Source organism: Boleophthalmus pectinirostris, unplaced genomic scaffold (assembly GCF_026225935.1).
Source record: "Boleophthalmus pectinirostris isolate CB_2022bp ecotype Guang Dong unplaced genomic scaffold, ASM2622593v1 HiC_scaffold_23, whole genome shotgun sequence".
NCBI classification, from domain to species: Eukaryota; Metazoa; Chordata; class Actinopteri; order Gobiiformes; family Gobiidae; genus Boleophthalmus; species Boleophthalmus pectinirostris.
The window spans coordinates 28990841-29009104 of record NW_026571207.1 but is presented as its reverse complement, the minus strand read 5'-3'; the positions used below and the strand labels follow the sequence as shown (position 1 = coordinate 29009104).

The 18264-nt window shown below is 38.2% G+C and overlaps 1 protein-coding gene across 1 annotated transcript in view; it reads right to left on the bottom strand.

Annotated features, from left to right (window-relative positions):
* tenm1 (teneurin transmembrane protein 1) overlaps positions 1-18264 on the bottom strand; it is a 514380-nt gene that overhangs the window by 234800 nt on the left and 261316 nt on the right. Inside the window, 1 exon segment of the mRNA XM_055159441.1 lies at positions 8038-8217. Coding sequence (XP_055015416.1) covers positions 8038-8217 — 180 coding nt within the window.

The following is an 18264-nucleotide window of genomic DNA, read 5'->3' as shown; positions in this document are numbered from 1 at the left end:
TGATAAAAATGTTTTAGAATTAGATGCATGCAGCAGGCAGTAGTCTGATATTATCACAAAATAGTGTTTATACTTTGTGGAAGAAAAAGAGTATTTAGCCTTAAAGAAAAAAAAAAGTTGAGTACATCAACTTTAAAGGTGCACTGTGTAACTTTTCTTGTAGAAGGTTCGTCTCCTGCTCCCTCTCTCCATGGAGATACTGCCTGGAATGTTCCACAGTATGGCATTACACTTATTTCTTTCTACCAACATGACAGGTGATGTCACAGGGTCAAGATCTGTGAAGAGCTGAGCACTCTCACAGTAAAAATGTACGTTTTTAAATCAATAAAATCCATATTATTGAGAAAATGCAAGATATATACATTTAAAGCCATATCAGGACATTCCAGGCAAAGTGACAGATCCAGAAAAGTTACACAGTGCACCTTTAAAACAGTAAATTGCTCCAAGCATGTAGCTTGATATCCTGTAATATTTTATATATCTTTTGACAGTCCTCAAACTTAATTCAGACTTAATTGTGGTATAAGTCCCTTATTAAAGAGCACTACACTGGCTCTTTCCCTGTATCTTTTCTACTCCACACAGAGAAAAAGCTGATTAGCAAACTCTCATAACTTCATTAAAACAGGGAATCCGTTGACATTTCCTCCTTTGATCTGGTCCATGGGTGGCTGTGGCTAAGTGTGCGCTGGCATTCCCGTCATATTATGAAACAGAGAGGATCACTTGGGCTAGCCTTAGGTTGATTACCATTGGGCGAGTGGCAATTACTGTAGCACTAATTAGAGTGTCTTTTATGTGGAAAGTACCAGGAGCAGTGCTTGGTGATCTGCAGGGAAGATGGCATAAAACCATTTCTGACGAGCCACTGGATGTCAATTAGTGTTTCATATTTGGCTCTGAGCTACCAAATCTGATTCTGCAGCTATCAGAAAGTTAGCATTAGTCGCTTTGTTTTTTAGCAAGCTAGTTGGTGGTTTGCAAGGCTGTCCAAATCAGGACGTTTCTGGGTATGCTTACATTCCATTGTTTTTCTGTTGAAACAATTATTTTGATGTTTTTTTGTTTGTTTGTTTGTTTTTACACCTCTTGACTGAACTCCTGTCTGCTCACAACTCAAACAGGGCCTTAAGGTCAAACAAACAGCTTCTACTAAAAGTCCCCAGAGCCAGACTAAAACACTGGGGTGATCGGGCTTTCTCTGTCACTAACCCCAGACTCTGGAATAAACTGCCCTTGATATGCACATCATCACAAACTTTGGCCTGTTTAAATCCAGCTTCAAAACTCATCTATTCAGACTGGCTTTTAACACTCAGTAATGTACTGACACTTTACACAGTTTGTTTTATTTAATTGTTCAAAGGTGCACTGTGTAACTGTACAGGTGAAGGGTCTGTCATTTGCTTTTCTCCATGGAGATGTTATTGCTTTGAATGGAATGTTTCACAGTATCAAATTAAACACTTCTATCTTCACAGAGACCAAACCAGACCAAGTTACAGCTCAGATCTGTGAAGAGGCAAACCACAGTCAGAATGGCATTTTTTCCCTGTTATGTTTTTGCATATTTTTATATTGTGTTGGTTTTATTGTAAAGCAGTTTGGTCATTTTGAGTGTTGTAAAGGGCTCTATAAATACAGTTTGACTGATTGATTTTACTTCTATAGCTGGGGCATTACTTGGATCCTAGATATTGCTTAAAGTTTCTGTATTCTTGTACATTGGTTGTTCTTATCGCAAAAACATAGAACACTACTGTGAACATCTCCACAAGCCTGATTATTTGGCCTAGAGGAGGGCCACATCCTGATTGTTTCCATAGAAACATAGACGATAATATTCTGCAATATGATGCAACACACATGTACTTTCATCATGAGGAATATTTCAACGTTTGTTTCCATGGAATCATACAGGTAAAAGTTCAGGGTTCCCACTCTTTTTCACTGACAAAATTTCATAACTTTTCCATGACTTTTTCGTGACCTAAAGTGAATTTTCCATGACTTTATGGCACTTACATGTGTAGCATCGAGCATACTTTTAGGGCTAAATATGAAATATTTACCCTTTTCACTCACCTTATGGTTTGGTATTATAGTTTTTTTATCATTCAAATACTATCAGTGCATTTATTGTTGTCTCTTTTAAACAAAAGGCACATATGTTCAGAAATAATCAAATAGTCTAATGATAACTTAAAAGAACGCTGTAGTTGCGTGAAAGAGATCCTAAAATTCCATGACATTTCCAGGCCTGGAAAATGATATGACTGTTCTAGGCTTGCTATGACCGTGGGAACTGTGAAAGTTGCACAGTGTTGCTTTAACTCATCATTTAGAACTTCTGTGTTCCTTAATAGGGTCTGGATACCAACACTAATCACAAGGGGTAAGTAAAGTGAATTAAACTTACTAATTCTTTTATGTTATGTTTGACAATAGCGCCTGGCTGGTTCTGGTTGCCTCAAAGGTGCAATGTAAAATGAGTTGGAGAATTGTCTGTTTTCCCAACGCATTTACTTGGGATTTAGCATAATGCCGACAAATCCAATAGAAAGATGTTTACGGCATAGATACAAAGCAGCACATCACTGAAAATACATGAAGACAAGATTATTACGAGCTCCAATCAGGCTGCCACGTTCACCTCAAGTCTCCCTGTTGAACCATTATTTCAAATCAAAGCAGATAACCATCGTCCAATCTGTCTCTTCCTCTGTCTCCCACTGTTAGCTTTATTGCATCGCATCAAAATAAAAGCATTTAATAAAGCGGGTGTGTTCCCAGTCTAATCTACAGTGGTCGTCAAAAATATAATAGGTTGTTCCTGGAAATGTTATTTTTATTGGTGCAATTATTCAGCCAGAGCTGCTTTTATGTGTGCAGAGGTTATCTCAGTTTGACAAACATCCATCATGTATTTGGCTTCTGCGAGCTGCCATTTTGTTTTATGATAAGGTTGATCTATATTTAATCTATATTGGTAGATTTATGGCTGCATAGGGGTATGTGTAACACGCCAAGAAAGGAAACACGATTTTAGAGGGAGTTTAATGTGGTTTGGTCCTGGTTTGGGCTTATTTAGGTTAGGTTATGTTTGTTTGTTTACCATTTGTAGTTAAAAACCACATTGGATAAACATGTGCCAAAAGCTCAAAGTGCACAATGAGGCTTTAAATACAGAATCCATGTATCATTTGTTCATTCGTTTTTCAAAATAAAACCAAAAATAAGAAAATTAAAGAAACAACTTTTTTCTTCATTATTTGTCTCCAAAACCAAAATGAAAAAAGAGATAATGATTTGTTTTTTTCAGTTTTCGATTTTGTGTGTCAATGAATAATGAATGGAAAAAATTGATAACAATTCCCGTTTCCGTGACTACGATGGTGGACTTTTGTGCTGCATATGGACTGATCCAGGACTAAACTAGGATTAAACCAGTACTGAGTGTCGAGATGGGCCCGGAGGTGCGCCCAGCGTAGACTGTCGGGTGACCATGACTGAGACCCGGACCAGACCGGGACTGAGACTGAGACCAGACTGGGGCCAGACTGGGACCAGAGCGGGACCAGACCGGCACTGAGACCGGGACCAGACCGGGACTGAGACCGGGACCAGACCGGGACTGAGACCGGGACCAGACTGGGACTGAGACCAGGACCAGACCGGGACCGGTTTAGTCCTGGTTTAGTCCGTATGCAGTGCAAAAGTCCCGCATCGCAGTTTAAGTCACAGAAACGGGAAACGGCCATTACAAGTTTTTTTCCCATTATTCATTTAAACACAAAATCAAAAACTGAAAAAAAAAATCGTTATCAGTTTTTTTTATTTTGGTTTTGAAAACAAATAATGAATGAATTATACATGGATTCGGTTTTTAAAGTCTCATTGGGCATTTTGAGTTTTTTACATGTTTATCCAATGTGGTTTTTAACTAACCACATGGACAATAGAAAATCATTACAGACGGCATATTGACACTGTGAAAGAAACAGGACACAAAGTAGCCAAAATATTAAGGTGCTTTGAGTACTTCTCTAGTTTTATATTTATATTTAACACATTTTCGAGATTTATTACAAGTTCTTTTCAAGCTTGTTTACAGTTGAATCTGTGCCATTTTAGAAAATTGATCTAACCGAGTCAGAACTACTTTTTTGTTTTATTTTAACCAATGTTACTTTCTTCAGTGCACGTTGCTTGATGAATAGTGCATTTCTTCCGCCCTAAAAATCCCATTTCTAACCAAGCACATTATGAAAACCCACAAACGCTTTGCTTCTGGAAATGTTGTCTTTATTGGTGCCATTATTCAGTTGATACTACCACTTTAATGCCTCTGTCAGATATAAGTCTCGGCAAACATCCATCAATCACTCCCCTCGTCTCCCGGTGGGACCCTCTGCCCATCTCCCCCCGTTCACGTGTCATAATGTGATCGTGCGTGTAGCCCGGAGCCCCCCACTCCATTCTTCTCTCAGTAATCTCTGGGATTGGCTGGTCTCTGGGTGTGAGGGGTGATGGCTACGGCGGGAATAGCGTGATAATCTGACACACTGGATTAAGGCCTAATCTCTAATATCTCCCGGTCGGCCATCATTCCGCCTGTACACTGGGGAGCACACCACAAACCAAAAAACCGCCAGACCCACAGCCAAGGCTATTCATACAAGTCTCGTGTATCTGCACTTTAACGCTTGTCCATTTTGATTTCCCAGATTTCATTCAGGATTTGAGTTCTGTGTTTCCCAAATGCAGGGTGAATAGTTGAGGTGTTGCAGCGTTATTTCGATGCTAGTCTTCAGTGAAATATTAATAAGGTTACAAGTAAAGGACAATTTAGTTTAAAGCCTGTTTATATTGTATTAATTGTCCTATATTACGCAAAATAAATTCTTTAAGACATGTCCAAATGTATGTGTATGTGTTTTGCTTCATTCACATGTTTGCGTAATCCTTTATTATTAGAAACAAAATTATAATATAGATCAGAAATTAGTGTAAATAGTATGGTAATATGGGCCCTTTAATCTATTTATTTCTCATTATAGCTCTACAGAATTATTGAGAAAATATAATAAACGCATTACTTTGGCAGATAGAATAATGTTTTATTTTATTTTTTTAATCAAATCAGTTTGAGTAATGCAATAAAATCCATAACAACACACTATCAGTTTAATTAAAGGTGCATTCTGTAATTTTTCCTGGTGGGGGTATACCACCTTAGCCTGATTCATCCGCCGGTTTCACTTCGTGGAAACCGTCTGACCTCGCAGCATTGGGATTCGTTCGCTCGACGGTAGGCGGGTATTTTTTTTTTTTAACCAATTGCTGCTATTTGGTCGTGATGTATGTAATGCTGGTATATTAAGCTTGTCCCAAATCCCGTAGGAAGAAGGACAATAACGTCTTTCCCCTTGATAAAATTCACCAAACATTCTCTTTGTTCCGGCTTTAAATCCTCGATCTCGGGAATTGTTGCCAACACAGAATGTATGGCTCTTCGCTGATTGGCTGGTGCCCGGACTCGCACTTCTGGGGTTCTTGCAATCCGTCTTGTGTATTCTGATTCCTGACCTAGTTGCTGGAGAGAAATGAAATTGAGCAGAGGCGCTAATACCACCTGCTGGTCTCCATGGAGATGTTATTGTTTTGCCTGAATATGGCATTGTGTGACATGTGTCTATCTTACGTTTATTCAGTCAGGTGTTTTGGTGCTAAAGATTACGTTGAAAAAACAAATGATATAAGCAGGCTTGCCCCTTCACAGATCTACAATAACATCTTTATGGCAACAAGCAGGCACCCCCCCACCATAAACACATATTGCAACCTTCAAAACTCAGATATTAATGTTATTACTGTGATCATTTAGCAGTGATTTGGTAAAGTAGTAATACAGTATTTCATTTGTTGCTATGGAATTGTGCTTATTTAGTATGACAATGGTTATACAGAATTGAGAGAAAAGTCCAACACCACTTTACCTAAATCCAGGTTGAGACTTTGCATTGTTCCTCTTCCTCTCTCTGAAGTACATTTTGACCCCTGTCCGCTGTATGAAGGGTTTACTGAGTGCTAATCCTGGAAATATGAGGATTCATCACGAACAGTAGCTTTAGGGAGGTCCCAGGTTAGACCTAAAATGCACACTCTTGCATATTTTGGGTTTAAGAGCTTGTGTGTGTGCAGTGGGTTGATCTAATGTAATTTCCCATCAGTCCAGAGCGTGAAGGTGGCTATGTCCTGCCTGACTTCCCGGACCCGAACACTTACAATTAATGTCCCGTTTCATAGGGTTAAATTGGTGTTAGTAATTCCTTCGACCAGCGTGAGGCGGCGAGAACAGAACAGGGGCTATTCTGGTCACGTAGGAGCTAAAGAGGGAACATGATTAACCAATTACCAAAGCTTTCCAATAAATGAGTAATCAGTTTGGAGGCTGCTCTCTGAACTGTGTGAGCGTCTCTCTGTGACAGGAGCGACAGGAGCGCCTGGAACGAGACGAGCGGCCATTGTCTTATGCATGAGGCTGAAGCGGTAATGTTTTCAGGGCTGATTAGGGCACAACAAAGCAGAGAAACAAGGGTTGTGAGAAGAAATGCCGTGCTATAGAGGGATGATTCTGGAGATTTGAAGTTTCATGTTTTTTTTATGGACAATAGAAATAGAAAAAAGGTCAAATCTATTCTATAATAGGAAGACATTTGTAAAGATGAGATTACAACTTCTGGTGTAGTTCCCGACACTGGGCTCATCTACTGATAAAACCCACAGAAGTAAATGTGATCAGCGGTAAAATGAAGACTTGCATATGTGTTGTTTGGAATTGTCTTGAATTTGGCGCCTCATCTCTTCTAATCGCATGTACCCAGTGCGCTCAAAGTTGTGTGTGAGTGGAAATGATGAAAACTGAGGTATGGTTGTAATTGTTGATTAGCTGAAAATAATGAAATGCTACAATGACATGTAAATGAAAAAAAAAAAAAAAAAAAAAACTGGGACATTTTCTCATTTTTCCAAGATTTTGTCAAAGTTACTACCATGAACACTGCACATCGGAAGGTGTAATGGCATCTGTCCAAAAGTCTTCAGGGCTTGTGACATAAGCTTGAATAGAGCCTCTACAATGTGGTTCTCTGATGTAAAAACCCTTAAAATTTGGTTTTGCTTCTACATCCAGTACAAATGGACAGAGGTTATTTGGTATCCTGATAGGTCAAGCCATTTAGAGAAAGTAAAAATCCCACTATCCCTGGAATAAAAAACAATAGCTGTATTTTCTTTTTCTTGAAAATAACAACTTGAAATAAAACATAAAGCTTGACCTAATTATCTAATAAACAGGGTTCCCACTCTTTTTCACTGATAAAATTTCAAAACCTTTCCATGAATTTTCCATGACTTTACGGCACCTACATGTGTAGAACTGATCAGACTTTTAGGGTTAAATATGAAATGTAACCCTTTCCACTCACCTTATGGTCTGGTATTATAGTTTTTTTAACATTCAAAATACTCTCAGTGCATTTATTGTCATCTCTTTTAAACAAAAGGCGCAGACGTTTAGAAATAATCATAATAGCCTAATGAGATACCATGACTTTTCCGAAACTTTAATTGAATTTACAAAATTCCATGACTTTTCTTGTCCTGGAAAATGACATTTTCAATTTTCATGAGTTTTCCAGGATTTCCATGACCGTGGAAACCGCGAATGTATGAATATTTATGAATTTTTAAACAGTATGTGATGTGCATGGTCTCACCTTTCTTCCCCTGTGTGTGTATGTGTGTGTGTGTATGTGTGTGTGTGTATGTGTGTGTATGTGTGTGTGTGTGTGTGTGTGTGTATGTGTGTGTATGTGTGTGTGTGTGTGTGTGTGTGTGTGTGCGCCCTCGCCTCTCTCCCCGTTTGTGTATGTGCTTTCATCTCTCTCCCCATGTTTGAGCTTGTCCCCCTGTGTGTGCGTGTATGTGTGTGTGAGCGTGTGTGTATATGTGTGTACGTGCCCTCACCTCTCTCCCCCTGCGCGTGAGTGCCCTCGGGGTGCAGCGCGTCCAGCAGGTGGGTGGAGCTGGTGGGGTGGGCTTTGCCGTTGCGCTCGTCCTGCTGATGGTCGGCTGAGCTCAGACCGTTCTCGTACAGATGGTTCTCCCCGTGACGCAGGTGCCAGGTCAGACCCAACAGGTGCACCGCTGCATTCACCGGACCGGAGGTGAGAGGAGGAGAGAAGGCGGGAGGGGAGGGAAGAGAGAGAGTGTGGAAGAGGGAGAGAAAAGAGGAGAAGATCATGATTCCAGACAGAAACAGAAGGCATGGATGAATCTTCTTTAATGCACACATCAGAGAGTATGGTCACACCTCACACTACACACTGCACAGCTAAATCTGCTTTACTGCAGTATTTACTATTGGACCTTTGTTCACCTTAGTACATCATCTTATTTCTTACATCATCTTAGTCTGTAGTGGTTGAATGCCAGATGCCCGTTCAGATTTGTGTAGCCCTATACATGTATTCATGTCGCACGGTGATTGTATTTAGGTCAAAATCCCCCAAAAAAAAAAAAAAAAAAAGAAATCAAATGTATTCAGGCTGATTTTAAGTGATTTAAACCATGCTTTATTTATGGTGGCACATCCCATTCATTTCTATTGAGAATTTGGAAAAGGTTTTGCAGTTAAAATATGAAATACAGTAGGTTTATTTGTGTTCACATTCATGTGCAGCAGCAAGTCAACACAAAATTCTCTAAGAGGTTTTTAAAGACTGTGTTGGCTTCTCCCTTGGCCAGGTCTCTTTTGGAAACAGACCTCTTGGTTGATATAAAGGTAAAAAAAAAAAATACTAAAAAAAAAAATAATAATAATAATAATAATAATAATAATAATAATAATAATAATAATAATAATAATAATAATAATAATAAACTGCTTTGTGGTCCAGATAGAACGTATTCACTCAAGAAATAAACCCCAGTGATGATGGCGGTGCCCATGGCAACTTCTGGAATAAGCTGAATAGCATATTTACTGTTAGTTATTATTTAAACCGATAACTTAGACTTAGGCTTACTTTACTGATCCATAAAGGAAATTATTTTGGACTTATTTTGAAATTATTTGGACTTAGTAGCTCACACATCACAAAATAAATTATGATAATAGATGCAATATAAGTACCAAAAATAGAAAGAGACTTGTTTTGGCAAGATTATATAAATGTAAAATAAAAAAAATACAGAAATAAAGTTACACAAGCAATCTCAGCAATAAAGAATTATAATAAATGTTATACTGTCAACTCTATAGTCTCTGTATATACACTTTGACATTTAGAAGTAATGTCTGAAGTTCATTCATAGCGGTATATGTTTTTTCTTGTCATGTACAGACTGTGAAAAGGTGAAACAGACAATTTGAGACACTTAAGGCTGTAACATGTCATTCTATGAAAACACATGAGTCAAAACGGCATGTGAGCGATATAATATGAGTCATTCCATTAAAGGCATGCCAAACTGTGATTCACCATAGAGATTATCAAGGCATTTTTTCACCCGGAAAAACAGGATTTGCAATAGTATATCGTAGCATATATGTTGTGTTTGTTAATTGCAGTTTTTTTGTTTTTTTTGTTTTGTTTTTTTCATTTTGTTTGTTTTGTTTTTTTCTGGAAAAGTTGATTGTGGAACTACATGCTAAAAGTGAAGTTTTATTTAAATTACTGAGCATAGATATCCAAATGTAAGCCAGACCAGAGGCTCAATTTTGCGGAGTACTCAATTTTGTAAAAGCACACATACTGGAGCAAAAAAAAAAAAAAAAAAACTCAAGTAAAAGTAAATGCATCAGATTAAAAATATATATTCAAGTAAAAGTAGTAAAGCACCTGTTCAAAAATGTACTTCAAGACTAACAGTATTTCGCACTGATTTGGAGAATCAATCTGATATATTGCTCAAACTATGAAAAAATGTGTTAAAAAAAACTCAAAAATATAGTGGAGCAGAAAGTACAGACATCTGCTCTCAAATATGGTGAAGTAATAGCAAAAAGTATCAATTTCCGTACTTAAGTAAAATATAAATCTAAATGTTTTACCTAAATATGGTACTTTATTGCTTTTACTTCATGATATTCCACCACTGAACTAGACATACTGCTGCTACATTCCACGGCTCTACTTCCAAGTTTGTTTAAAATGTGTTTATGTAATGTAATTTGATAATTTACCTGTGATAAGGAACACACTGTGCGTCATAGCCCACATATTTACCATAGAGCCTCCATTTTCTCGCTGTATGGATGTGCTTATTAAATCCTGCACCTGTGATCCGTACCATATGAAGGCTCCATATGTAAATGAGGCCACATGAGCGAGGGACAAGGCAAAGGTGGGCAATTACTGCACAACTTCTGAGCAGCAGCCCTGGGCTAATATCACTGCGCTAACATCTCTTTTATGCATCGCTAATGACGCTTCTGAACGCACCACCTGATTCACAATCCATATGGGCCTTTTAAACAACAAAGGTACGAGAGGCATGAATTCCCATCTCCTTCTCATAAAACTGTTTACTAGGACAACATTTCGACACACCATTAGAGAAGAGAAACAAAAACACCCAGATTTTGCCTATTAAAGGTGCACTGTGTAACTTTTCTCAAGGGGGTTAGCAGCCTGTTTGTCTCCATGGAGATGTTAATACTTTGGTTTAAAGGTGCATTGTGTAAGTTTTTTGGTGAAGGGTCCATCAAATGCTTTTCCCCAACGAGAGGTTATTGCTTTGACTGGAATGTTTTATAACATGGTATTAAGCGTTTCTATTTTCGTGGCAATGAAAACCACACCAAGTTACAGGTCAGATCTGTGGAGAGGCGACCCCGCTCACAGTCAGAATGTCTGTTTTTCTAGGTATTTTTGAGTAATTAAACCACCTGTAGTTAAATAAATTAAATTAAATAAACAGCAAAGCATTCACCTTGCTACGGCAAATCACGGAACCCCTTTTTCTCAAATTGTACATCTACATTACATTAGGTTTTAAAGGAGCTCTTAAAGGTGCTGTATGTAACTTTTTTGTTGGGGTTCCATTAAATGCTTGCTTCAAGGGTGGAGGTTTGGTCCCATGAAACCAACTGATAGGTTACTTGATTAACAAATTCATTATATAATATTGTTTACTTTTCGTATGATGCACACTCCAAAAACCAAACAGCCCATCTTTATAAGAAAGGGTACAATGGGAAAAGAAGTTGCGCACTGGGCACGTCCAAAATAAGTGAGAGGTGGTTTAATTTTTCAGTTTGCAAAATGTACGGTTTGTGTCCATTGCCCCTCTAAGATTATTCTTTACCGGACAACAGTGATGTAGACGTTTGTAGCAGATTTCCCTTTGCTTGTTTTTATTATGAGGTATGAGATATTTATGAAGTAATGTCCAAACATGTTACCAAGGAATACAGTCGATAGAGTCAGGCTGCTAGCAACGCACGGGTCGGGCTCTGTATGGGAGGTGCACTTGTGGCGATAGTCGCTCTTTTTCAGCGGCGACTCATTATAAGGCGAGTTTAATTGAAGATGAAGCCAAGTAACTTCCTTTTGAAAAGTTTTTCAAAGTTTGCTCAAGCCGTCATCTTTGGGTGCTGCCACTGTCCTGCTGCTGGCTCCACTAATGACATCACTCTGTTGCAGCCAGTGAAATAGTGGCCGGGGGAACCCTTTTGTCATATCACTGAATACATCTCAGAACGTCTAATAAACAAAATGTGAACTAAAACGTGTTAAATTAATACTACTGAGTTTATATATAAAGTACATAACGTAATTATGTGGTTAGGCACTATTATGTCTTCCCGAAATACTGGTTGTGACATGTCCCCACCGTCCCTATGCAAACCTACACCCTTGGCTTGCTTCTATGGATATGTCATTTCTCTGCCTGGAATGTTCCACACTATGACATTAAACAGCTCTACCTTACATTTATTGAATTACAAGTGGTTTTATAGCTCAAAAATACCTATAGAAAAACTTCTGGTTTGGTTTCCATGAAGGTTTAATGCCATACTGTGAAACATCCCAGACAAAGCAATAACATTTCCATGGAGGAAAGCATCTGACGAAGACTCTACCAGAAAAGTTACACAATACACCTTTAAGATAATGTCCCTTTCGCTGATGTAAAAAGAACAAAGTAAATAAAATAAACCATTGCATGTTTTTTGTTTTTTTTCCTTTCCCTCTGCGCTGACACATTTGGAACATCAAACAAAAGCAAAGACTCAAATCAGAAAGTTACTATGCAGCGGTGGCATTCGGAGGACGCTGGCTGCATGTAGATCAAGGTAAGAAACTTCTGAGAACTTCAAACGCCTTCAGTGTCTGTCTGTCGACTCGTTTTAGATGGAAGAGAAACAGCAAGAAAAAAAAAGCTCTTGACACAAAATGGCTGCTTAGAAAAAACAAACTCACAATTAGGTATCAGGGCCAGGAGTACGGTGTTCACAAGGGGACAAAATGCTCACTCAGTCGGATACCTGCTATTTTCATGTTCGAGTGCACATGTCCATACAAGATCTAATAAGGAATCGCTAATTAAAACTCCTGATAGTTCAAAACCATTGCAGTCACTTTGAGGAAAAAAAAAAAAAAAACTACAATAAGTCACATTGGGTTTTGAGACAGTGAAGGAAATGTTCCAGCCTCTTGTTGCCAAAAGGTCAAGCGCAGTGGATCTATCTGCAGATGTTAGGCTAATTTGATCACTACAACCAAACTGATGGATTATCCTATATTTTTAACCAACTGTGCACTGGAAATTGTGAAATAGTTTTGGTTTATATTTTGACTGATTGGCCAAAAAAGAAGCAAACTCTAAAAAAAAGCATATGACCCAAGAACTCTGGACCATCTTGCTCTGCGACTTTTGGTTTGTCTCCAGTGTTGGGGAGTAACAGATTACATGTACCGGCATTACATAATCAGAGTACAAATTATGAGTAACTGTATTCAGTTACAGTTACTGTTTCAGTGAGTGGTAATTAGATTACAGTTACTTTGTTGAAATAAATGGATTACATGGTGGTATTTTCCTGTTTTCACATTTTGGGCTATATAACTTTTTTTTTCCCCCAGTAATTCCACTCTAACCAGGTCTAAACCAGGACTAAAACAGAACTAAAACCAGAACTAAAACCAGAACTAAAACCAGAACTAAACCAGTACTAAAACAGGACTAAACCAGGACCAGGACTAAAACAGGACTAAAAAAGGACTAAAACAGGACTAAAATAGGACTAAAATAGGACTAAATCAGGACTAAACCAGAATTTAACAGGATTTAAAAGGACTAAACCATGCTGTATGGACCGTGTCTCCTCCTCCTCCTCTTCTATCAATAATATTTTTTTAATCTGGGCATTTTATTTTCTTTTAGCAAACAAAACATCTTATGTTACATTATCCTAGTCTTTGCTGCTCTACAGCAAACCAAGTAATCCAAAGTATTCAGATTATGTTACTCACCTTAAGTAATTGAATGGATTCCGTTACAAACTACATTCTGGAGTGTGTAATCTGTAATCTGTAGGGGAATATATTTTAAAAGTGACCTTCCCAACACTGCTTGTCTCTATAGAACAAATGAATAATAATAACTTGGCACGTTTGAAAAAAAAAAAAAAGTATTTCTGTAAAGATATACAACTATCTGTCTATAAACGTGTATCCCAAACTTTTTTTCCGGGGACCCATATTTTAAAAGTCACAAAGCTTCACAACCCAAGTCAATACACATTATTGGTAAATCACAAAATACAAGTGGATTTGACCATTAATGAGGATATTTTTTTGTTGACTGAGTGATCGTGTCTCTCTGAACAATTAATATTACTAAAGTTTAAACAATGAAAAACAGGAATTGAACCAGCAGTGAAAGGATCCATAAGTCGCCTATTTGGACATTAAATATAGCCCAATTCTTTTCTTTTCTGAACCAGCAACATTGGAACAAAATAGTCAATAAAATACTTACAACAAGATAAGAAATTATACGAAACATGTCTTGGAATTTCAACACTTCTAATGAGATAGGTGGACCTGCCTGTGTTTTTGTAGTGCGTTCCAGTCTGGGTGCAGGAGGAGAGCGCAACACGAATATCAGGCACAGCATTCAGTCTGTTTCTGTGCTTTGTCTTCATTTTGTGAGCACGGAAAATCTCATGTGTCAGAACTGTATATTGCAGACCTACATGCAGATCGTAACAAAGTGACCCTAAAAAAAATCTCTTGCAACCCAGTCTTTAGGAAACAATGGTCTAGAATAATGGTAAATGTTAAATGGTTGTTTTTATATGCACTTTTCCATACTCCTCACCTCTCACCCGTTCACAAACAGTGTTGGGATGGTTACTTTTAAAATGTATTCCCCTACAGATTACAGACTGCATACTCCAAAATGTAGTTTGTATTGTAATCCATTAAATTACTTAAAGCGAGTAAAGTAATCTGAATACTTTGGATTACTTCAAGGGTGGGCAAACTTTTTGGCTCGCGGGCCACATAGGGTCCTAAAATTTGCCTGAAGGGCCGGACAGAACACAGGACATGACATGTTAAGAGCTCGGCTACATTATATTCGTATTTACGCTTATGTAGGAAACGCACTAAGCGCTACAACATTGCCGTGAAAGATTCAGAACACACAAAAATTAACAGACACAGATATATATATATATATATATATATAGTGCGCCATCTACTGGGAAATGCCGGAAATGCATGAAAAATAAAACATCAACAAGGTTTATTATTGTAATTTATTCCAGTTCGGCGGGCCGGATTAAAAGGTTTAAAGGGCCGCATATGGCCCCCGGGCCGTAGTTTGCCCACCCCTGGATTACTTGATATTGTCATGCTTTTTAAAACTACATGAATGTAGCAACCACATCCTGAAAACTCTTCAAATTCTCTGTTGAGCCCAAGTCTCCATGAATAAGCAACTGTTTGCTGTAGAGAAGCAAAGACCAGGAAATCTTAACATAAGATGCTTTGTTTTGTCTTCTAAAAGAAAATAAAAAGCCCAGTCTTTACTTACTTACTACTATATTATTGACAGAGAAATTATTTCTATATGAGATCACTGCTGCCTTAAATTATGTCCACTCTACTGTTAGGTGTCATATTGTTTAGACTGGTTTAGTCCTGGTTTAAGTCCTGATTTTAGACCTGTTTTTAGTTCTAGTTTTAGTCCTAGTTTAGTCTTAGTTTAGGCCTGCTTTAGTCCTGGTTTAGCCCAAAATGTGAGAACAGGAACAATGACAGTATTCATTTGTGAGAGCTGGAATTGCATCTCCTCAGAGAATCTAACCAATGACATCCATTTCATCAGCGGGATTCGAACCACCAACCTTCAGACCAGAGGACAAACAAGTTACCAACAGAGCTACCGTTGCCCACTGAGCAACTGAGCTACTGTCAAAATGATGAAGTGAGTTTGGCACTGTAAAGCATTAAAAAAAGCTGATTAAAAAATACAGTATTTGGAGCACTGGCATCTGAAACTAATTGAGTTTACTCGCTTTGGGATGTACTGTGCTGAAGAAGAGTTTTGATTTTCCAGTCTTGTACCCTCTGCTGGTTTAGCTCTCATCTCATTCACAATAGGAGCTCTTCAAAGGAAAACACTGGTGATTATGAGGCCACAGGGACACAGCGGGCGTCATCTGGACCTGACTAATTGAACTGTCAGAAAGTGTGACGAGACCAGACACAGACACGCTCCCATTCAGAACATAAGTGCAGCTGAGAGTCACTCATTTTTAAACTCATGCATTTCTAGTTTCTGTATTTTAGTGTTTTTAAAAGACACCAAATTAAAGATTATTATAGGTGGTTCCAAATGCACTGACTCATTCCTCTCATTGGACACAAAAATAAAGTCTAGACCCATCAACCTTGTGCTGTACTGACTTTGTACACAAAACCCATTTGATTTTGCCTGACTGTAGGTACTCCATGTTGAGATGAAAGGAGCCATACGGAAAACCTCAAACAACCTTGGTTTTGTTTTTTAAAAAAATCACAGAAATCAAATTTTCATCCATTTAATTTGAATCTTATTTCTGCTTTCAGCATCTCTTCTCATGGACTGTATTCACTGCTACAAAGACTGTGAGTTGTCAGTGTGACTCTGATCTGCTCTGCCATATCGTAACCACCAAACTTCAACGCTATGGTAACAGCCAAAAAACAAAGCATCAAGGGCAGAGGAGTAACGGACACAGAGGCACAAGATACAAACTCAGGAAATAGCAAAAATAATTATTACTCACCTCTTGTAAAGTTGTAAATTTAAACTACAGCATCTCATACACATTATCCATAGAATTCGTCCTACGCAAATAATGACACCCAGTCCAAAAAAACAGAGCTGTTATTCCAGGTTGAAGCTTTCTAAGGCGAGAGTAGTTCCTAACATGTCTGTTTACATCCACACAGAGTGCGGATCGGGGTGAAGCTGCAGATTAGCGATAGTGACTCTACTTCCTGTGTACTTTATCGCCAACCTTCTGTGCATTAAAATTGTGTCTATGAAGTGCACCACCTTTCAAAAATAATAACACAGTTTTGACTTTCATGTAACTAGAAATGCAGTGCTCTGAACACTTAAGCGAGTGGTTTTACTGTAAACAGGAAACAGCTGATGCGAGGTGCGCTCACAGCATTGTAGTCTGTTGTACGCAGACATATCCCGCTGCAGTCTTTGTGATCAGAGATTTAAAATCTCACCAGATTCTCCTCGTGTCTGTGGTGTGCGCTTTTTGTTGCACGTTTAAAAATCGTTTCAGACTGAAAAATCCTGTAGTGTGTGGCGGCCTTGACTCATCAATGTGGTAGAGTATGAGCAAAATTAATTTCGCAGTTCTAAGAGGATATGGAAGATGTGATCAACTACAATTACTATAGGATGTATATAGAATTCATATGAGGTAGCAGAGTGGTTATCTGCCCTGTCTCTATAATTAGGAGGTACAATATTGAAGCAGACAAAAACATACTTGCATGTTGTTGTTGAACTGAATGAGATAATTCAGTGTACCTTAAAGCAGAGGTCTGCGCTGGAATTTTCAGTCCCGCACCTGCCCACGTCTGCAAAGAATTGTACTTTTCATTCCCACTCCCGCCCGAATCTGCGATATTTTGTCCCGCTCCTGCTCGCAAATCCTGCAAAATTGGGACGTTCGCTTTCTTAAACTCTATCAAACTTGGAGAAGCGGAAAGGAATCATCTAAAATGTGCATGAGATTAAAATGTTTTTATTAATACCAAATAAAATATCCAGCACAAATGATGTATGATAGGCATACATTAATCATTTGTATATTTTACTTTACACTTATATTTAGTTTCCACACGCGCAAACAATGAGCTTTCAAAATGTGTCCCGCGCTGCACTGTTTTGCGTCGGTGCAGGGCTCTACCTTAAAGTATATCTTAATCTATAAACCAAGCAGGCTTCATGAATATCCATGAACAAAACCAATAACTGCAATATTTTTTTTAAAAACTTACCCCATAAAGGTTAGTACTATGCTGATTTGGCACGATGATTTCTGTGTCAGATACCCTTCCAGTCCCCACAATATTTATCTATAGCTCTGAAGTCTTTTTGGTGCAACTTCAAGAATATTCAGTATGATGTGCTCTGTAGTAGCTTTTGGCAGCATCCAGCATTCTCTGTCCCTTCTGAGAAAAGTCCTGGTATTACAGATTTTCAGCCCACAGAGTTATTTTGGTCCTGGAAGCATTAAAACGTGTGCATGTGTAATTTTAGATGCAACACGGTCCCTGCAGAGACACGGTGATTTCTATGTACAAAACCAGTGGAGATACAGTATGTTGGAAAAAGAGATCACTTAAAAGTATTTTCTTATCTTCATAAAAAGTTTGAGTTGGATATGATATCACGAACAGACTTCATTGTAAAACTAAGCCCTTGATGGTCATTTGATAGGGTCTCTGTCTAAGCACAGGTCTGAAGAACTGAAGCAGAAGACTGTGTTGAATAGGGAAGGTTAGAGCTCCATTTAAAATTGTTCAAAAAGTGAATAGGTTTGAATGGCGGTGCGACTTTTAATAGTTCTTTAAAACAGTATTCTAAGAATGAATAGTCAGTGCAGTCTAAAAGTCAAAAAGTAAGAATAAAAAAAGAAAATTGAGTAACTGAATTAATTAA